This window comes from Pelophylax lessonae (assembly GCF_965119305.1).
Source record: "Pelophylax lessonae genome assembly, chromosome: 7".
Classification (NCBI taxonomy): Eukaryota; Metazoa; Chordata; class Amphibia; order Anura; family Ranidae; genus Pelophylax; species Pelophylax lessonae.
In genome coordinates, this window is record NC_138774.1 from 68,266,341 (window position 1) to 68,288,929 (window position 22,589).

General features: G+C 44.9%; 1 protein-coding gene across 1 annotated transcript in view; it reads right to left on the bottom strand.

Moving 5' to 3' along the window:
- LOC309559477 (cytochrome P450 2A4-like) overlaps positions 1 to 22,589 on the bottom strand; it is a 106,139-nt gene that overhangs the window by 22,164 nt on the left and 61,386 nt on the right. The window contains exons 5-7 of the mRNA XM_082262751.1: positions 19,978 to 20,154; positions 7,649 to 7,790; positions 3,047 to 3,234 (exon numbers count right to left, since the gene is read on the bottom strand). Of these exons, the coding sequence (XP_082118877.1) occupies positions 3,047 to 3,234; positions 7,649 to 7,790; positions 19,978 to 20,154 (507 nt within the window). The remainder of the gene's footprint in view (positions 1 to 3,046; positions 3,235 to 7,648; positions 7,791 to 19,977; positions 20,155 to 22,589) is intronic.

Here is a 22,589-nt window from a genome sequence, read left to right on the forward strand (position 1 = left end):
GGCTGCAAGATTGCTTTGACACATACAGCTTTTCAGTCTTCATGTCTAGTGAGTGTATATCACCTGCCTTGTTATCTGCAATAAATTGTCTGCACTTAGAGCGCTTCTCCCCTCTTCTTTTTGCAGTAGTCCTCCATGGCAGTGGTCCTCAACCCTGGTCCTCGGGGCCCACTAACAGGCCAGGTTTGCAAGATAACTAAATTACATCACAGGTGATCTCATTTGCTGCTCAGTGATTGCAGTATTCTAGTCTGCATCTCCCCAAGGTAATACATAAAATCTGGCCTGTTAGTGGGCCCCGAGGACCGGAGTTGAGGACCACTGCTCCATGGCACCCGCGATCTGCGGATTGCAGGTGCAACGTTTTCCAGGCTCCTAGTAAAAAATATAATAAATGCACATTTGTTTACCTGCAAAAAGATGTGCATTTGTTTTTGTTTTTCAAAAGGGGAACTTATCCTTTAAACACAAAGCCAGCTACATAAAAAAGCAGTAGGGGAGCTTATAGTGCACAACCTGTTAATCATCAACAGCCATTGGTTTAAGACAGCCTTTCACAACATTTTTACCCCAAAGAAAACCTTAAAATATTATTTAGGTCTCAGGAACCCCTGCTAAAATCAATTTATCGAGGGTCAGTGGGAAGAATGCCTCTGATAGTGGTGGTCAGGAGGGAAGAATGCCCCCATTACAGGAGTGGCCAAATTCCACCCTTATTGAAAAGCCGTGACTGCCAAGTAGTGTGGGACCAAAACCATGCAGGTACCATTAGGTAGGAGGTCAGTCAGTCACATCTTAACCACTTAAGCCCCGGAAGATTTGACCCCCTTCCTGACCAGGGCCTATTTTGCAATTCGGCACTGCGTGAATTTAACGGACAATTGCGTGGTCGTGCAATGCTGTACCTAAACTAATTTGACGTCCTTTTTTTTCCCACAGACAGAGCTTTCTTTTGGTGGTATTTGATCACCTGTGCGATTTTTTGATCATGCGCTATAAACAAAAAAAGCGTCAATTTTGCAAACATTACAATATTTTTCACATTTTGCTATATGAAATTCCCCAAAAAAAATGTAAAAATCTAAATTTTTTAACATTTTAGGCAAATTTGTTTTATGCTACATATGTTTGCTAAAATAAATTGCAAAAAGCTTATTTTGATTGTTTTGCGCAAAAGTTATTGCGTTTACTAACTAAGGGAAAGATTTTTGTCATTTTTGTTGTTTTTTTTTTCAACGAGTAATGGCAGCGATCTGCGATTTTTTTTGCGGTACTGCGACATTGCGGCGGACAGATCAGACCCTTGACTGACATTTTTGACACTTTTGGGGTTACCAGTGACATTTCTACAGTAATCAGTGCTATACATATGCACTGTTACTGTAAAAATGACACTGGCAGGGAAGGGGTTAACTTTTTTTTGAGAGGGAGGGGTTAAGTGTGTCCCTAGGCGTGATTCTAACTGTGATTGGATGTGGCTACTGGTGTAAGAAAAGAGATCAATGGTCCTACATAGCAGAACCGTATGATCTCCATTCTTACACAGGGAAGAATGACAGGCGGCTTTGTTTACATTAGCCGCCTGCCTTTCTCCCGGTGTAACGGACAATCGTGAGTGCCTGGCGAACATCGGGTCCGCCGGGCACACGCGCAGGGGGGTCCGTGACCGAGTGGGAGTGGGAGCGCGCTCCGGCGGCGCGCGCTCGCCCCCTAGAGCCTCACAGGCTAGCGACGTAGTCCTACGTCGCTTTGCCTGTGAGGGGCTGACCGCCGCAGTAAATACGGCGGTCGGCAAGTGGTTAAGGAACCCCCATCAACCTCTGGAGAAACCCTGATTGGGAATGTCTGGCTTAAGACATATCAAATGATTATTCCACATAGCCAAGCAATGTGACATGATGTTGTGCGTTGTATAGCCCACAAAAGCCAATGACCTCTTTTAACTTTCCAGTCACAAGATGAATTCTGGTTGAATGCTGGATGATTTTACACTAAGCATTTGGGCATTTTACTTTTCACATGTGTTGACCTGCTAACTGCTCTTGTAAATGAAAAATCCTGTGAGCCAAGTCTTAATTCAGCAATGACCTGAGCACTGAGCAATGGCTGAGAGTAGGGAAAGTTGTACATAAAGAACATTTGGAATTGTCTCAAAGAGAACAAGGCTGTTCTAGACATAAGCCGCGTACACACGCACCGATTGTTGGCCGACCGATCGGCCGTCTTTTGCCCAGAGTTGTTTTGTTGGTTGAAATGTGCTCTAGACTGCACACGAATTTTCTCGGCCAACAACAACCAACTTCAGAAGTGATGTCATGTGCTGGTTTACTTTCCGTGTGTTTTTTCTTCTCTGAGCATGCCCAGTCTTGCTCATCTGGCTTTTGTCGGCCGAAATCTGTATTGACTGAAGGAAAATCGGCCGTTCTGGTGACGGCCAACAAAAATTTTATAGCCTGCACACCAGATTTTGTTCGGCCGAAAAGTTGCAGTCGGTTGTCGGAAGCATCATACTAACAAGCCGACAATCGGCCGATCGGACATTGGGCGAACATTTACGGCCGACAATTGGTGCGTGTGTACGGGCCTATAGAAAATGAAATGATTTGGACCTGAAAGGTATACAGATTTTCAGAAATTCAACAGGGAAAATATTTTATTGACATAATGGGATGCTGGTCTGTTTTAAACATGGTATGAGAAAAGGGCAGTAACTGAGAAGCAATGGTATTTTATTGGTTTAGATCAGGGTTTCTCAACCAGGGTTCCTCCTGAGGTTGCTAGGGGTTCCTTGAGCAACGGGCAATTTCTGCCTCTCAGATAAGTTTCCAATGACACCATTGTTGCTTTTAGCTATATGTAAGGGGGTAATTCTTTCCAATAATGACAAGAGAAAGGAGCATTCTTCCCACTGACTGTCACACTATTGTGTAATGAGTTGTAGATTTTTAGGGGTTCCCTGAGACCAGAAATTTATTTCAAGGGTTCCTCTGTGTTGAAAAGGTTGAGAAAGTCTGGTTTAGATGGTAAACTGCACAGAGCTTCTGACCTTTGGTATGTTGTACCCTCGGAATACTGTATCTCTGCTGGCTGAGTGTGGAAGTCCCAAGGGAATTATGTCAGCAAACCTCTGAATCTCATGAATCACAGCATCTGTGTACGGCATCCTAAGACGATCTTCCATTGAAGGAGATCGACTCTGCCCAATGACGTTATCTATTTCCTCCTGCATTTTTCCTGTGCAGACAGAGAAAAAGAAAAAAAGATTTGTAAACAATGCAAAAAGAAGGAATGCATTTTTTAAAGTTGAGTTAAAGCGGAGTTCCGGGCTCAGAAGTCATTTTTTAATAAACATACCCCCGGGACAGTCAGGGCTAGCACATTCCACAATGGCTAGCCTCTGATCTGTCCCGGTTCGCACTTACCTTTTAGAAGAAATACTTATAAAATTTCTTCCACAGCGTTTCCATCTCTCTTGTGGGCAGCTGAAGCTGGCGCGGTCCTCTTCTGTGTCTTCTTCCGCGTCTTCTTGTCCCAGAATGCGCCTGCACCGGCCCCTCTCGTCACTTCCGGTGCGGCGCCGCATTCCTCCACAGCTTCTGGGCATGCCCAGAAGCTGTTTAGCAGGGGAATGCGGCGTCGCCCGTAAGTGACGAGCGGGGCCGGTGCCGTCGCATTGATTCCTGGAAGCGATGACGTTCAGCTCCCAGGAATCATAGCGAGACAGGAAGTGACGGGGTGAGCCGCGGCACCGAGGGAGGAAGTACTCTGAGGTGAGTATTTACGATCTTCAATTAAAAGGTGAGTAAACAAAAAAAAAAAAAATAACTATCCAATTCCTTTTCAGGTAATGTCGAACTAGCGGAGGGGCACAAAAAAAAAATATTGTTTTTGTGCCCAGAACTCCGCTTTAAGCAGCTTATTAGTTTAAGAGAGTAATGGAAGATTGGAGCTTATTTTGTGATTTTAAAGAAAAGATTCCATGCAAGCCATGCAAATGATTAAAGGGCCAGTTTAAAGCAGAGCTCCACCCAAAAGAGGAAGCTTTGCTTGTTTGCCTCCACCCCAACTTCGCTGCCACATTTGGCACCTTTCGGGGGGAGGGGGGAGTGGGTACCTTGTTTTAATCCCCCATCCTCCTTCCCCCACCGCTGGCCCATTCACAAAGCGCAAAGGTTGGTCATTAACACCGGTAAGGCATACAACTAGGGTAGGATTTTATGGGCAGATTTTATTCATTTATATAAAACTTTTATCCCAAAAGGAAAATAACTTTTTTTTCTGTAACTTCTTATAAAGTCTTAGTTGGAGTTTGGATTCAATTTGTTAGTGTATTTAAACCTGCTAGTGCATTCAACACTCCTCTCCCCAAACTGACAATGCTGTTGTCCAAACGTGTCTCTGTGCTCCTTCTTCCATAAGGGGGTGCTTTAATACAGGAGTAGTTCTACTAGCTAGATCAGTGAGTGAAGACAGAGGGGAACATGCCTAAAAAAGAAAACTAATGCAACCATCACATTTAATGATTGGTAACCTGCAATATTATATATATATATATATATATATATATATATATATATATATTTATTTTTTAATACCGCTTTAAGGAGATTTTCCGCATTAATTTGACAGGCAACCTTTTTATGGCATTTTTAGAAGAAGTTCAATGGGAGACTTGGACTGATCCTTGTAGGAGATCAGACAGAAAGAAGAACTTTTTACAAATGAACATGGTCTCTGCTGGAACAGCCTAGATAAGCCATTATTGTGCTATATTGTTTCATAGGCAGTGATATGAAGATTGCAGGACATAAACTACTAGCATAGAGGATACATACACTATATTGTTAAAAGTATTGGGACGCTTGCCTTTACACGTACATGAACTTTATTAGCATCCCAGTCCATAGGGTTCAATATTAAGTTGGCCCACCCTTTGCAGCTATAACAGTTTCAACTCTTCTGGGAAGGCTGTCCACAAGGTTTAGGAGTGTGTCTATGGGAATGTTTGACCATTCTTCCAGAAGTGCATTTAACCACTTTACCACTAGAGCATTTTGCTGTCTTACGTCTGGGCCACTTTTTGCGATTCGGCACTCTGCTACTTTAACTGACAATTGCGCGGTCATGCGACACCTTACCCAAACGAAATTTATGTCCTTTTTTTCCCACAGACAGAGCTTTCTTTTGGTGGTATTTGATCACCTGTGCGATTTTTACTTTTTGCGCTATAAACAAAAAAAGAGCGTTTATTTTGAAAAAATAACAATATTTTTCACATTTTTTTATATGAAATTCCCCCCAAAAAAGATGTAAAAAACCAATTTTTTTTTTAATTTTTGGCCAATTTGTTTTCTGCTACCCATGTTTGGTAAAAAAAATCGCAATAAGCGTATTTTGATTGGTTTGCGCAAAAGTTATTGCGTTTACTATCAAAGGGAAAGATTTATGTCATTTTTGGTGTTTTTTTTTTTTAACGAGTAATGGCGGTGATCTGCGATTTCTTTTGTGGGACTGCGACATTGCGGCGGACAGATCGGACCCTTGACTGACATTTTTGACACTTTTGGGGGGACCAGTGACATTACTGCAGTAATCAGTGCTATAAATATGCACTGTTACTGTAAAAATGACACTGGCAGGGAAGGGGTTAATTTTATTGGAGAGGGAGGGGTTAATGTATGCCTGGTGCTTACTGACGTGTGGGGGGGGAGGTGACTGTGTGAGACAGGGACAGATCGCATGTCCAGCTATGCTGAACACTCCGATCTGTCACTCCCTGTCACTGAGGAGATCCGCCCGCTCTGTTTACACAGGCGGGCGGATCTCTAAACTGGATTCCCCGACGATCGGGGCAGAGCAGCGGCGATCGCCGCCGCTCCTCCCCTGGCCCGACTCCCGCTGTGAATGAAAACAGCGGGAGCGCGCCTCCGGCGGCGCACGTAGCGCCGCCTACAGGGGGAGGAGTCTGGCGACGTAGGTCTACGTCGTCAGACGGGATCGTGCCACTTTGCCGCAGTAGTACTCCGGTACATAGCGGTAAAGTGGTTAAGAGGTCAGGCACTGATGTTAGCAGTATTTGCTCTAATTCATCCCAAAGGTGTTCTATTGGGTTGAGATCAGGACTCTGTACAGGCCAGTCAAGTTCCTCCACCCCAAACTCGTTCATCCATGTTTTTATGAACCTTGCTTTGTGCACTGGTCCAAATCATTTGGTGGAGGGGAGATTATGGTGTGGAGTTGTTTTTCAGGGGTTGGTCTTGGCCCCTTAGTTCCAGTGAAGGGAATTCTTAAGCCGTCACCAAACCAAGACATTTTAGACATTTTCATGCTCCTAACTTTGTGGGAACAGTTTGGCGATGGCCCCTTCCTGTTCCAACATGACTGTGCACCAGTGCACAAAGTAAGAACATCCTTGGGATGAATTAAACTGGAGACTGCAAACCAGGCCCTCTTGTCCAACATCAGTGCCTGACTTCACAAATGCGCTTTTGGAAGAATGGTCAAACATTCCTATAGAAATACTCTTAAACCTTGTGGACCCCCTTCCCAGATAAGTTAAAGCTGTTATAACTGCAAAGGGTGGGCCAACTCAAAATTGAACCCTACCGAGTAAGACTGGGATGCCATTAAAGTTCATGTGCGTGTAAAGGCAAGCGTCCCAATACTTTTGACAATATAGTGTATATTGGGTCAGGATAGAATGGCTTAAAGCGGAGTTCTGGACCAATTTTCTTCTTTTCTGATTCCTGTAGGGAAAAGCATGTTAAAAAACAATTGGACATACATTTTTTTTTTTTTTGGGGATCACTTACCTTATTTTAGGGGCATCTCTGTCCGACTTCCTCCTTCTGCGACCGCGGCCCCGGATGTCACTTCCGGTTTTGCATTGCGTCCTGGGAGATGTGTGTCATACATCCCAGGATGCAATGGGAATGGCCGGTCGCTACACTGATTGCCGATCGCAATCTACAGCGCATGCACGAGATTACGATCGGCATTCTGGGTAGCCAGAAACCAGGAAGAAGGACACAGCGAAGGGACACAGTGGCTTCAGACGCCCACACCGCAGATGGCCTCGCTCAGTGCTTTAAGTGGCCCAAAAGAGGTGCCAGTACTCTATTAAAGCCTATACATTTTTTTGCCCCCCCACCCCACATCAGGGTCCCCACAGAGCACCCCCCCTAGCCGGGGCTGGGACTCCGGAGCAGGGGGACTTACTGGTGGTGACTGGTCTGGCTCGCCCCGGAGTGGGAAATATTCTTGGGGGGGCAATTGAGGGCACAGATGTCCAAAATGAGCGTACTGGTACACTAAGGCGCACGGAGAGGTGGCGGTATGCTCAAGAGCCATATTTGGAAGTGGCGGTACTGAGTACCAGTGCATACCGGCCCACTTAAAGCACTGGCCGTGCTCTTCAATCAATTTTAAAGGTAAGATTTTATCTATATTCATTTACTGTACTCTACTGTAATGTGGGAATAGATTTAGTGTAATTGGGGATAGTTTAGGATTAGGGGGGGTATTTTTATCTCAAAAATGTGTATGTGGCCGGAACTCCGCTTTAGGGGTCTTATTGACCATTCACAGTCAGATCCATGCCACTTCTTCCCTTGTGCCAATGTTCTAAAAAAAATAAAATGTCACTTACTTGCTACGTCTGGATACTTGAGAAGGATGAGAAGAGCGCTTTTCAGGGTGGAACCGGTTGTTTCAATTCCAGCATTAAAAAGGTCCTTCACTGTGGCAAATAAGTTATCCATGTGGAATTCAGTGTTTGTCTTGTCCTTATCCTGTAGATAATATTATGACATGTTTTAATTTGCTACCAGACCAGTGCAGACAGAGAAGCTCCAGCCAAAACTTTTTTTTTTATGTTAGGCAGAGCTGTAAAGCGTAATGCCGAGTACAGACAATAAGAATATCGGGGAAAAAAAAAAAAAAAAACGCATTTGATAATCTGTTTGCTAGCACACCACTTTCGAGAGATGATCACGACAGTTCATGCAAATATATCTGAAGGGACAAACACGAAAATCTTTCTTGCAATATAAGAGAACAAATAATTTTTGTTTAATTAGTATAGAATTTGTATGAACAAAATCTAGGGACCAGTCCAGGACCATGCATGCTCTCAAACTAAAGACTACAATACAATACATTACACCACTTCCAAAGTTTTATTGTGTCATATGAGAATTTTCCTAACTTTAGTAACCTATTCCTTTTCCATATGTGCCTAGCATGCAAAAAAAAAAAAAAAAGTCTGATATTCTCATTGTATGTAAGAGGCATTAGAACCTTAGATTTGTATTAGGGCTCATGCACACTGCAGCTCATGCTTTTACAGGCGTTTGAACTTTTATTTCTTTGCCTAACAGCTTGAAGAAGTTTGTGCTTTTTTGTGCTCTTTTGCGCTTTTTTTATTGTGCATTTTCAAGTTTTTGTGAGTATAAGTGTTTTTTTCACAAACCCTCCCCTCGGGTAATTTTTCCATTTTTTTTGTGCTTTTTTGCCCTTTTTTGAGCTTTCTCACTTTTTTGTTGTGTTTTTTCGTGCGTTTTCGGTTGCTAAGACTTCTTTTCTGCTCCAAAGCTCCTCTCAAAAACACGAGTTTGGTGGGGTTTTTTTTCTGTCTGTAAGTTCATATGCCTCTAAACTTCTGAAAAAGCCAAGCCATAGTGTGCATGGACACATTAACTTACATGGAGGGGAGTTTTCAGGCAGAAGAAAATGAGAGCTCAAAAAAATCCCAAAAGCCTTTAGGAGAAGCCTTTATGAGATGCAGTGTGCATAAACCCTTAGGGCTTATGCACACTGCAGCTCAAAAAAAAGCTGCTTTCCTGACAGACTCCATGGCAGCTTACGTGTGGGTTAGTCCCGCCTCCTCCTACCTCATAGGACCCTACTCCCATAAATTTTTACTCCGTGCCAGAGGCCGTGTTCCTTTTTTGTCCTCCTCCTGAAAGGATTATGGTCAAATCTTACCTCATGAAGATTCCCGATTCAGGCCTGGCGGTCTGCACGTCGGATCGAGTGGTGTCCCCTTCATGTCCAGCACGCCCTAGCTATTAGCGGGGTAGGACACGGGCGTGGAGTCAGTTGTCAGAAGAGCTTACAAACCTGGCCAATGGCAGGCAAAGCAACATTTGGCCAATCGTCCCAGCTATTAGCGGGAGGCCCATTAATACGCCCCATCATGTGTGCAGCCGCGGTGTCCGTATGGTCCAAGGTCTGGTCGTGGAAGTGGTGATGTACCCCTGCTTTACATTCTATGTAAATTTTGTGTATATTCTCCTGTTGTTTGTTACTTATCTCTCCCTGGAGTCTAGTTTGGCTGTGGGATGCATGGTGTTCCATTCCACGTCCTTCCCCTCCGCTCCACTGCTTCCTGGTGTCTTCCAGGCTCGATCTGAATCGAGGCTTGGTTCACACAGGTGGGGGGGGGGGGGGGCGGTGCCTTCCAGGCTCGATCTGAATCGAGGCTTGGTTTGCACAGGTGGGGGGAGGGGGGCGGTGACAACATTCCAGGAGCAAATTCAAATAGCTGTCAGTTTCAGCTATCTGTGGGTTTGTTCAGCAGTGTTTCCAGCGGCTTCCCCGTGCTCTGCAGGAATCTTTTAAAGATGAGAGATGGCTGTGATTATGCTGAATAGGCTTCCTGCCTGCTTTCTGCATGTCACTCATTCATGATCTCTTGCAGTTTCCTAAAGTTATATGGATGTCTCACCGCCCCCTGGTGGCCAGCCCTTACATTACAGGTAAGATTGGTTTTATTTCTCTACCTGTAATGTTTAGGGGGTTTTTTTTCTGCTGTTCTGTTGAGTCTTTATTTTCTTTCCTAAAGCCCTTCTAGGTCTGAAAGACGTCACTCAGCCCGTGAAGATAAAGATCCTCCCAGGTCGCAAACGCGGCATTCATCATCAAGTTCCAGGCGCCATCGATCGTCCTCTAGGCGACATGGTGAAGAGTCTGGAGCTACTTCAGGACACCGCCACTCTGACAAAAGATCCTGCTGGGGATGTGGGGCACAGGTGCCTGATGGAAAGTCGCTCTGTGAGCCCTGTTTTGCACATGCTGCAAACGAAAGGGAAGACAGCAACCAGCAGATGGAGTCGCTGGTCAGGTGAGTAGTTAAGGAGTCCTTAAAAACCTTGGATCCTGCTCGTGCTGGAACTTCCTCCCCCAGGATGGCGAGTACTCCGGCTGGTGAAAATATTCATATCCCTGGGCCTTCCCAGCACAGTCACTCCTCATCTGACTACTCTGAGGGTGAGCTTGAAGCAGACGACCCTAGTGCGGGTTTTGACTTTGCCATGGTTCCCTCCTTGGTTAAAGCTGTGAAGGAAGCCCTGAAGTGGGATGAGCCGGTAGAGTCACCCTCTAAACAGAAGAGGTATTTTAAGCACCTCAAAAAGGAACGCCCTTTCTTTCCCCTGTTAGGGGAGGTAGGCGAAATCATTACAGACGAATGGGGCTGCACAGAGAGAATAAACTCTCTACTCTCCAAAATGAATAAAATGTACCCATTTAAAACGGAAGAGGTTAAACACCTGGAATCTGCACCTCTGGTGGATGCAGCACTGATGCGTCTGGTGCGTCATGTCACACTTCCGCTTGAAGACACAGTCACCTTTAAGGATGGCCTTGAGAGACGCATTGATTCAGACCTCAAGCGCATCTATGTGTCAGCAGGAATGGCATGCAAGCCAGCATTGGCTCTCGCAGCCCTGTCTAAAGCAATGGAGGTGTGGACAGACAGTGTGGACACAACACTCAGAAGCGTGTCGGAAGAAGTCGCAAGAAATTCGCCAATACATGAGCTTAGGCTGGCGGCAGCTTTTTTGGGGGAGGCCTCCCTAGACATGGTCCGCCTTGCGGCACGGGTAATGCTTTCATCGGTTACTGCAAAACGGGCTCTTTGGTTACGTCCTTGGTTGGCCGATCCTGCGTCAAAACAGGCCTGGTGCCGAATTCCATTTGAGGGGTCCTCCCTATTCGGCAACAAGTTAGAAAGGGCCATTTCCCGTGCCACAGGTGGTAAGTCGGGGTTCCTTCCCCAGGATAGGCGCTTGCTGGACCAGAAGAGGTCTCAGCCCAGGCAAGGGGCTGATCGATCAAGGGATGCCTGCCTATATAAGCCTGGCCGTCAATTCCGAAAGAACTGGAGAAGACCGCAGCCTTCAGGACAGAAAGCACCCAGAGGAGGGTCTTCTGGTGGTCGGGATGCCACGAAGTCTTTTTGACGTTGTGCCTGCCCAGGCGGAGCAAGTCGGGGCTCGGCTACTACGCTTCCAACACGTCTGGGCAGCCTCGATAAAGGACTTCTGGGTCGTCAAGACAGTATCAACAGGCCATTCCTGGAAATTCTGCAGTCCGCCCAGACTGAGGTTCATTCCAACCTCATTGCCACAGTCAGAAGAGAAAAGACAAGGCCTTCTGTCTTACGTAGATCTGTTGGTGGCTCGAGGCGCAGTGGTTCCAGTTCCAACCAACGAGAAGTTCCAGGGTCTATACTCCCCTCTCTTCTTGGTTCAGAAAAAGAGCGGTGCTTGGAGACCGGTCATAGACCTCACGCACCTGAACTCTTTTATCAAGAAGGAGAAATTCAAGATGGAGACGCTATTCACCATCCGTCAAGCAATACAACCGGCAGACTGGCTTTTGTCAATCGACCTCAAGGACGCCTATTTCCATAGTTACATAGTTACATAGTTAGTGAGGCCGAAAAAAGACACAAGTCCATCCAGTTCAACCTATGATGTGTGTGTGTGTTTGCTTTTAACCGTACATTGTATACCCCTGTATGTTGTGGTCTTTAAGGTGTCCATCCAATAGTTTTTTGAAACTATCAAGGCTCCCCGCTGATATGACTGCTTGCGGAAGAGAATTCCACATCCTTACCGCTCTTACAGTGAAGAACCCCTTACGCACTTTAAGGTTAAACCGCCTTTCCTCAAGTTTTAGTGAGTGGCCACGTGTCTTATTGTATTCCCTTACTCTGAATAGTTTGTTCCTTATGCTAGGGTCGCCAGTACAGTATTTGTACATTGATATCATATCCCCCCTCAATCGTCTCTTCTCCAGAGAGAATAAGTTCAGTGCTTGTAGTCTTTCCTCATAGCTGATGTCCTCCATTCCCCTAATTATTTTTGTTGCCCTTCTCTGGACTTTCTCCAGTTCCAGCACATCCTTCCTGAGGACCGGTGCCCAGAACTGGACAGCATACTCCAGATGTGGCCGGACCAGAGTTTTGTAGAGTGGAAGAATAATCTCTTTATTTCTGGAGTGAATCCCCTTTTTTATACAACCCAGTATTCTGTTGGCTTTGCTTGCAGCGGCTTGGCATTGCATGCCACTTCCAAGCCTGTTGTCTACCAGTACCCCCAGGTCCCTTTCCATCCTAGACTCACCCAGAGGTTCCCCCCCAAGTGAGTAGCTTGCTTTCTGGTTACTGGCCCCCAAGTGCATTACTTTACATTTTTCTACATTAAATCTCATCTGCCATGTAGTTGCCCACCCCGTTATTTTGTTCAGGTCTGCTTGCAAGATTTCCACATCCTGCATAGAAGATATTGGCATGCCTAATTTAGTATCATCTGCAAATACTGAGATTGTACTAGATATCCCCTCCTCTAGATCATTTATGAATAAATTAAACAGGATTGGTCCCAGGACAGAACCCTGGGGGACCCCACTTTCCACACCCGCCCAATCAGAGTACTCCCCATTAATCACCACCCTCTGGACTCTCCCCTGGAGCCAGTTCTCTATCCAGGTACTCACCTTATGATCCATACCTACCTTCCTTAGTTTGTACAGTAAGCGTTTGTGGGGAACGGTGTCAAAGGCCTTTGCAAAGTCCAGATACACCACATCCACAGGCTTACCTTTATCTAAGTGGCAGCTCACTTCATCGTAGAAGGTTAATAGATTGGTTTGGCATGAACGATTTTTCATGAATCCATGCTGATTACTACTTATAATACCGTTTTCATTACTAAAGTCTTGTATGTGGTCCCTTATCATCCCCTCCAAAATTTTGCAGACTACTGATGTTAGGCTGACCGGCCTATAGTTACCCGGGATATATCTCGGCCCCTTTTTAAATATTGGTACCACGTTGGCTTTTTTCCAATCAGCTGGCACCATACCTGTCTGTAAACTATCCTTAAAGATCAAGAATAATGGTCTGGCAATCACCTGGCTGAGCTCATTAAGAACCCTTGGGTGCAAGCCATCCGGTCCCGGGGATTTATTTATGTTAAGTTTCTCTAGTTTAGCTCTAAGTCTATCCTCTGTTAGCCATGGCGGCACTTCCTGAGGTGTATTATTTAGTTCGGCCTTACAAGCTGGGTTAGTGTAGCCCCCCGATTCCTTTGTGAAGACTGAAGAAAAGAAATTATTTAACACTTCCGCCTTTTCTCTGTCCTCAGTGGCCATTTTTCCTTTATCATCTTTTATGGGGCCAATGTGTTCTGGCCTCGCTTTCTTACTGTTTATATACTTAAAGAACTTCTTGGGGTTCTTTTTACTCTCCTCCGCTATATGTCTCTCGTGTTCTATTTTAGCCGCCCTGATTTCATCTTTACATTTCTTATTACACTCTTTGTAGTGCTTAAATGCTGCCAATGACCCCTCAGTCTTGTATTTTTTGAAGGCCTTTTCTTTAGCTCTAATATACATTTTTATGTTGGAGTTTAGCCACCCAGGGTTTAGTTTTGCTCTTTTAAATTTATTTCCCTGTGGAATGCACTGGCCCACCCCCTTGTTAAGTATGCTCTTGAAGCACTCCCATTTTTCCTCCGTGTTCTTTGTTCCCAGGGTTCTATCCCATTTGATATTTTCTAGCAGCGAGCGCAGTTTAGGGAAATTGGCTCTTTTGAAATTCAGTGTCCTTATATTACCCTTGTGTTTCCTATTACTGTAATTAATACTGAAACCAATTGACCTATGGTCACTGTTCCCTAAGTTGTCCCGTATTTCTATATCCTTGAGCAGGTCTGTATTGTTGGTAATCAGTAGGTCAAGTACCGCATTGTTTCTTGTCGGTGCATTCACCATCTGACCCATGAAATTGTCCTGCAAACCATTTAGGAACTGTGCCAGTGGCAGCAGATTACCAGAAGTTCCTACGATTCGCAGTAGATCAGAATCATCTACAATTTGTCTGTCTCCCGTTTGGGCTTACTACATCGCCGCGGGTATTCTCAAAGGTCTTACTAGACAAAAAGAGAGAGAAGACCAAGCGCCAATCTAAGTGTAGCAATGCAGTTGATTTATTAGCAATTTAAAAGAGTATTACTCACAAACGTGCGTTAAAAACAGGCATCTCAAATAGTACAGGGCATCTGGGCGCTATTCATCCAGGGTGTCATTCCGGATCCCTTGTGGAGCTGGCGCTGTGGGGGATGAGCGGCGATCTCCTGTTGTGAGGCAGGGGACGTGCAGATCCTTCGGCGGTGGTGTAGCAGCGTGGGTCCTTGGGTCGGAGGGCTATGACATCACTTCCTGGGGATGCTGGTGCGTAGAACGGCGACGCGTTGCGGAGCATGCGCTCCTTCTTCATACTCCTAATACTCTTTTAAATTGCTAATAAATCAACTGCATTGCTACACTTAGATTGGCGCTTGGTCTTCTCTCTCTTTTTGTCTTGGATCCATACAGGGTTGCTTCACCCTACAAAGCCTCCAGCCATCAAAGTGTCTAGCAATTCCACTGGACTCAATCATCTGCATTTTTGCCCATATCTAGATTATCGCAGCAGCTCGTGTAATCCGATTGCGCCAATCTCCCCCCCTTTTTTCAAAGGTCTTACTAGCAGTGGTGGCTTTGATCAGGACCAAAGGCGTCCGTCTACACCATTATCTGGACGACCTGCTCCTGCTGTCACAAGACCGAGAACAACTTCTGGTACACAGGTCTCAGGTAATAGCCACTCTTCGCGAGTTTGGCTGGTTACTGAACATGGAGAAGAGCCACCTGGAGCCTACCCAGTCGTTAATATTTCTGGGAGCTCAGTTCGACACAAGTCGAGGCACAATTTCTTTGCCCCTCGAGAAGATCCCGGTAGTCAGGGACAGGGTACGCCTAGCTATGACGGCCACTCACCTTCGAGCATCTCAGTGTCTAAGAGTGGTTGGGACCATGGTAGCCACGACTCCAATGGTGAAGTGGGCACAGTGGAAAATGCGGCCTTTCCAAGTGGGGTTTCTCCATCAGTGGCGTCCAGGAGATCAAAATCACCTAATTCGCATAACATCATCAATGCGGGAGAGCCTTCCATGGTGGCTGCAGAGCAAAAATCTCCTCAATTGCCATTCCATCATGCCCATCTCTTGGATCACAGTTACCACGGATGCCAGCAACACCGGATGGGGTGCCCTCTGTCAGACAGAGATAGCCCAGGGCAGCTGGGATTTCCAAGCTCACAGGGTAGTGTCAAATACTCTAGAATTGCGAGCCGCGTTCTGCGCTCTGAAAGCATTCCGTCACCTAATAGAAGGGACTTCTGTGATCCTGAGGATGGACAATACGACCGCGGTCTCCTATGTGAAGCGACAAGGAGGCACTCGCAGTCGCTCCCTGTTGAAGGAGGTAGATCCAATCTTATATTGGGCCCAGAAACACCTGGTCAACCTCACTGCAGTGTTTCTTCCAGGGGTACAGAATGTTCAAGCGGACTTCCTCTCAAGAGTCCGCTTGGACAACAACGAATGGAGCCTTCACAACGATGTCTTCCAGTGGCTCACTTCTCTGGAATTTCACCCGGAAGTGGATCTATTTGCATCTCCATGCAATCACAAGCTTCCGAAGTATTATGTGAGGTTCCGTTGTCCCCAAGCCTTTGGGACGGATGCTCTGACAGACCATTGGAGATTCCACAGGGCATATGCTTTCCCCCAGTTCCTGTCATTCTCCGGTTCCTGGCGAGGCTCAGGATGGAAGATGTGGAAGTGCTAACAATAGCCCCATACTGGCCGAACAGGCCATGGTTTCCACTGCTGATGCTCCTCAGTTTTCCTCAGTTTTCGGGATCCAGTTCCTCTACCCATTAGGCCGGACCTTCTGTCCCAGGGAGCAACTCTACACCCATGCCCGGCTCATCTGCACCTGAAGGCATGGTTTTTGAGAGGGAAAGGCTGGAGGCGTTAGGTTGCCCGAGTGGGGCAATTTCTACTCTCTTAAGTGCCAGAAGAGCGGGCACTAACAAGGTCTACAGAAGGATCTGGTCCAAGTTCATGGATTTCGTTACCAAGAAAGGGGGGTCATGCAATGACCTGAATATCCAGCATATTCTTGGTTTCCTGCAGTCGGGACTGGACCTACCATTATCCGTTAGCTCACTACGTGTGCAAGTTTCTGCTATTTCAGCCTTTACAGGAACTTCTTGGGCGTCTCATCCCCTTGTTCAATTCTTTCGGGGAGCTTCCAGACTCAGGCCACAGAGGAAGCCAAGGTTCCCTAAATGGGATCTTCCACTCGTCTTGAACTTTCTGACGTCAGAAGAAGTCACACGGAGCAACTCTCCATTAAAGATCTGTCTCTGATATCGGCCTTCTTGGTTGCCGTCACCTCGGCTAAAAGAGTCTCCGAGATTAGTTCTCTGGGTTGCAAAGAACCATTCCTGACCTTCTTCCCAGATCGTGTGGTTCTTATCCCCATGTTGGGATCACACCCCAAGGTGGTCTCTGTTTTCCACGAGAACCAGGAGATTGTCCTTCCAACATTCAAATCGTCAGATGATCCGGATACACATCCATTAGATGTGGGTGCAATTCTGAGACTGTACCTGGATGCAACAGCTTCCTTCAGGCGTTCAGATTATCTATTTGTTCTCCTTCACGGAAAGAACAAGGGCTTGCGGGCCTCTTCAAGATCCATAGCGGCATGGATTGTTCAGACTATCCAATGGGCATATAAGGCTAAGGGCTTGGCTCCTCCAGAAGCGGTGACCGCGCATTCGACAAGAGGGGTGTCCACGTCCTGGGCGGCTTCTTGTCATGTGGCCCCTGAAGTAATATGCAAGGCGGCATCATGGTCTTCCATTAACACTTTCATGACTCATTGTATTGAGCCAGCTTCATTGTCTTCTGTTAACTTTGGTTTGCAAGTACTGTCTGTTGATGGTGCAAATTAAATTTCTTTTGGCCAGCAGTTTCCCACCCTTGTGTGTTTGGCGAGTTATTTCCCACACGTAAGCTGCCATGGAGTCTGTCAGGAAAACGGAAAATTGTTATCAAATACTTACCGTAATTTTCCTTTCCTGATGGACTCCATGGCAGCTGGAGTCCCCTCCCATCTGCTGGAGTAGGCTATTTATGGAACACGGCCTCTGGCACGGAGTAAAGATTTATGGGAGTAGGGTCCTATGAGGTAGGAGGAGGCGGGACTAACCCACACGTAAGCTGCCATGGAGTCCATCAGGAAAGGAAAATTACGGTAATTATTTGATAACAATTTTCCGTTTTTATTTCTCTGCCTAAAAGCTTGAAGAAGCTTGTGTTTTTTTCTTGTGCTCTTTTGAGCGTTTTTATTGCATTTTGTTGAGCATAAGCTTTTTCTTTCACAAACCCTCCCCTCGGCTAATTTTTCCCTTTTTTATGTGCATTTTTTGCACTTTTTTGCGTGTTTTTAGGCGCTTGGGTATCTATTCTACTCGAAAACTTGGTGGGGGTTTTTTTTTTTACACCTGTAAACTCCATGGACACATTGGGTAACATAGAGGGAAGTTTCCAGGCAGAAAAAATGCTCAAAAGCCTGTAGGAGCAGCTTCTTTGAGATGCAGTGTGCATGAGCCCTTAGGGTTGCACTTATACTGTTTTTTTACCAGCGACTTCGAATACCGATAATTTTGGTCAAGTACTTTCCAATACCAGAAACCAATACATTTGCGGTGCGAGTTGAGCCCATACAAAATCAATGGGCTCAAATCACACTGTAAAGAATTTCTATGACAAGCCTGGGTTTACACAGAAGTGGTGATGATAACTGCATGTGAGTTGGATGGGAATTGCACTACATTCCTGTTCAAATCACATGCCATTCTTTGCAGTAGGGTTTGAGCCCATTCATTTTGTATGGGCTCAAATTGCACCGCAAAGATATTGGTTTCAGGTATCGGAGAATTTGCACGAGTACTCGTGCAAATGCTTAGTATTGTCACCTATACTGGTATCAGTATTGATGCAACCCTACTTTGAATTGCTCCTTCTGTGTTTCTGTTGGAAACATCTGACCTCACATCTTGACTCAGAGACCACACAAGAAGGCAGAACAGAAAGTTAAGATAAATCTTCCCAAGAGAGACACATAGAGCAATAAAAATGGACTATAGTTCGAACGATTCAAGAAAATAAAACAAGGAATAAAAACGTTTTAGCTGGCATTCCATGTACAGTGCACCCGGAAAGTATTCACAGTTCTTCACTTTTTCCACATTTTGTTATTCCAAAAAATATTAAATTCATTATTTTCTTCAAAATTCTACAAGTAATACCCCATAATGACAACGTGAAAGAAGTTTGTTTGAAATCTTTGCAAATTTATTAAAAATAAAAAAAATGAAAAAAAAAAATCTCATGTACATAAGTATTCACAGCCTTGCTCAATACTTTGTTGAAGCACCTTTGGCACCAATTAGAGCCTCAAGTATTTTTGAGTATGATGCTACAAGCTTGGCACACCTATTTTTGGGCAGTTTCTCCCTTTCTTCTTTGCAGGACCTCTCAAGCTCCATCAGGTTGGACGGGGAGCGTCGGCGCACAGCCATTTTCAGATCTCTCCAGAGATGTTCAATTGGGTTGAAGTAAGGGCTCTGGCTGGGCCACTCAAAGACATTCACAAAGTTGACGCGTAGCCACTCCTTTGTTATCTTGACTGTGTGCCACAGCGCTCTGGAGCAGGTTTTCCTTTAAGGATGTCTCTCTACATTGCTGCATTCATCTTTCCCTCAATCCTGACTAGTCTCCCAGTTCCTGCCACTGAACATCCCTGCAGCTGCCACCACCATGCTACTCTGTAGAGATAGTATTAGCCAGGTGATGAACAGTACCTGATTTCCTCCAGACATGATGCTTGCCATTCAGGCCAAAGAGTTCAATCTTTGCTTTATCAGATCAGATAATTTTGTTTCTCATGGTTTGAGAGTCATTCAGGTGCCTTTTGGCAAACTGCAGGCAGGATGACATGTGCCTTTAATTAAGGAGTGGATTCCGTCTGGCCACTCTACCATACTGGCCTGATTGGTGGAGTGCTGCAGAGATGGTTGTTGTTCTGGAAGGTTCTCTCTCTGCAGAGAAATGCTGGAGCTCTGTCAGAGTGACCATCAGATTTTTGGTCACCTCCCTGACTAAGGCCGTTCTGCCCCGAGCACTCAGTTTGCTGGGCGGCTCGCTCTAGGAAGAGTCCTGGTGATTCCAAACTTCTTCCATTTATGGATGATGGAGGCCACTCTGCTCATTGGGACCTATAATGCTGCAGATATTTCTCTGTACCCTTCCCCAAATCTGTGCCTCCATACAATCCTGTGCTCTGACATGCACTGTCAGCTGTGGAAACTTATATAGACAGGTGTTTGCCTTTCCAAATCATGTCCTATCAACTGAATTTACCACAGGTGGACTCCAATGAAGTTGTAGAAACATCTCAAGGATGATCAGTGGAAACAGGATGCACCTGAGCTCAATTTTGAGCGTCATGGCAAAGGCTGTGAATACTTATGTACATGTGATTTTTTTTCATCTTTTTGTTTTAATAGATTTGCAAAGATTTCAAACAAACCTTTTTCATGTTGTCTTTATGGGATATTGTTTGTAGAATTTTGAGGAAAATAATGAATTTAATCCATTTTGGAATAAGGCTGTAACATAAAAAAATGTGGTAAAAAAGAGAAGCACTGTGACTACTTTCCGGATGCACTGTAAAAACGCACCATGACCAAAAAGTAGATGTAAGCACTAAATGGTCAACAGTCATCACCTCTTCCATCTTTATGAGAAAGCTGTCGATGAAGTCCCGTGGGCAGTTCATATCTATAGTCTTCTTATGATGATCTACAGACTCCTTAATAAATTCTTGTACTTTCCTAAAGTTTGTGAAGATTTTCTGGTGAGGCCCAGGGATGTACAATGATGTTTTGGGAAATAGATTTAACAACTGTGAAAATAGAAAAAAAATGTTAAAGTTGAGATAAAAATATCCATCGGAATCCTTTACAGCATGAAATTGAAAGACCAGTAGAAATGCAATTTTGTAACTGCTAAATTATGGTCCTCTGGTTTAGTGGTCTCCAAACTGCAGCCCGGTGGCTAGATGTAGCCCTTTGTTTGCCTTTATTCGGCCCTTGGGGCACTATTTCATGGGAATAGAAAATATCCCTGCTAAATTTTGGTCCTCTAGTTTAGTGTTCTCCAAACTGCAGCCCGGTGGCCAGATGTAGCCCTTTGTTTGCCTTTACCTGGCCCTTGGGGACCTATTTCATCTGCTGACCCCAGCAATGGAGCACGATTTCCCCCCCACTGACACCAACAAAGGGTCACAATTCCTCCCAATGACCCCAACGATGGGGCACAATTCCTCCCAATGAGACCAACAATTTGGCCAATGACACCAATGATAGGGCACAATTCCTCCCAACGACACCAACAATGGGGCCCAATGATGGGGCACAAATCCTCCCAATGATACCAATGTTGGGGCATAATTCCTCCCAGTGACACCAAAAATGGGGCCACAATTCTTCTCAATGACACCAATTATGGGCAAAATGTATTTTATTGACACCAAAGATGGGAAATTGTTTACTTCCACTGATGCAGGGACATTTTCTATTCCCAATGGCCACAATTCAGCCCCACCCAAAAATCTGAAACTAAACTGGCCCTCTGTTTATAAAGATTAGAGACCTCAGCCCTAGTTGATCAGCATATAAAGATCAAAATAAGTGAACAAGGAAAAAAGATCTGTTCTGATCTCATGGGAGCTTTTCCTATTGTCAGTTATGTTCACGCTTAGAAAACATTTTTCAGGATATCAGGCTTTCATAAAAAAAATAGGTAAATGTGCTGGCTGCATATAAAGTACATATTAAGTCAAAAAATCCTTTTAGTTTTACATAGAGTAGAGAATGGCTAAAAATAGCTCCAATATTGGTAATCACAGTCTCATGTAAATTATCTCCAGTTTATGACTGTCCCCTGAAGCATTTCCTGTACCCCTTGATCTCCTCTCTTTCTTTAGGCTTATTTGTTTTTTTTTGTTGTGTTATATATCTGTATTGACATAGAATGATGGTGCTTTTTATGCATTTTATATATATTTTACTTCGTTTAAGTGCCGGTTCACACTATAGCGTGTGCGGCGATCGCATGTAATATCGGAGCGCACTGCTCCTTCATTACATGTGATCAGATGTGCAGTGCAAATTCAGCCATACACTTTGTATGGCAAAATTCGCACTGCAGTCGCACAAAAGTCGCACATGACCCTTTTTTCAGCCGCATCAGGATCGGATCGCACAGTGGTTCACACTTGTGTGATCCGATCCTGTGCGAACTATCAGATCGCACTGCGATATGCGATCAAACTGGGGGTGTCGTTAACATTTCATTGACACCCCCTGCGTATCGCATATGGCAGTGTGAACTGCCAGATGTGCGTTTGCGATGCGGGAACAGGCTGCGAATTCGCAGCCTTCCCACATCGCACAAGTGTGACCCGGCACTAAATGTTTTTATTGCACAGTTCACGGTCATTATTGCTCTGATATGTTTGTATGGACACAGAGTAGTGGTCTTTATCCTTCTGTATTATGGGCGGTGAGACTTCTGGGATAGTGAAGATCATGTGATCTGCTGGATGTTTACCTGTTCCTATTGCAACTGATAGGCATGGCTATTTAGGAAGATTGAAACAAACAAATTGGCTGCTGCCTACCTCACATATCTCACAAAGAGAGATATGAGGATAATTCTGGAGAAGAGGTATAGGTGGTGCTGCCTATATAGTGTGTGCAATCCTCATGGGGAAAAGATACCAAAACAGGAGAAAAAATTATATGTGGAAAAAAATATATACAAATATAATCCTATTGCACAAACCTCTAAAGTGCAAACATGAAAAAATAATTTTTTCACTAAAGTAGTGATCCAAAAATATAAAATACTAAACACGCTCTATCATAATAAATGCAGTGCTACAAGAAACTTCTCTCCGTGCAAGAATGTGCAAAAACAGTGCAATAGGCAAATAATCAAATAAGTCCATAAATCAATCTGATAATTAATACTTGTAAGGATGGTAAAGGAATTTGGTGCAAAAAAGTTCAAAGTGCAGTATCAGTCTCTTGGTGATAAAAACAGGAGGTAAATCCAATCCTGCTCCCCCTCAGCTCCGTACTCACCAGAAGACCAAATCCCTGCAGGGGTCAGAGGCACCAACAAATGGTTTACTACATGGTCCTGTATCTCCTCCGCCTCACCGGGTCTGATCAACTGGGATTCTCATTACAGCTACTCCTGATGACGTCATTCTGACGAAACGTATAAGGCAGAGACTAGAGCGTCATCACCTCAATTCAATTCCATTTCCAA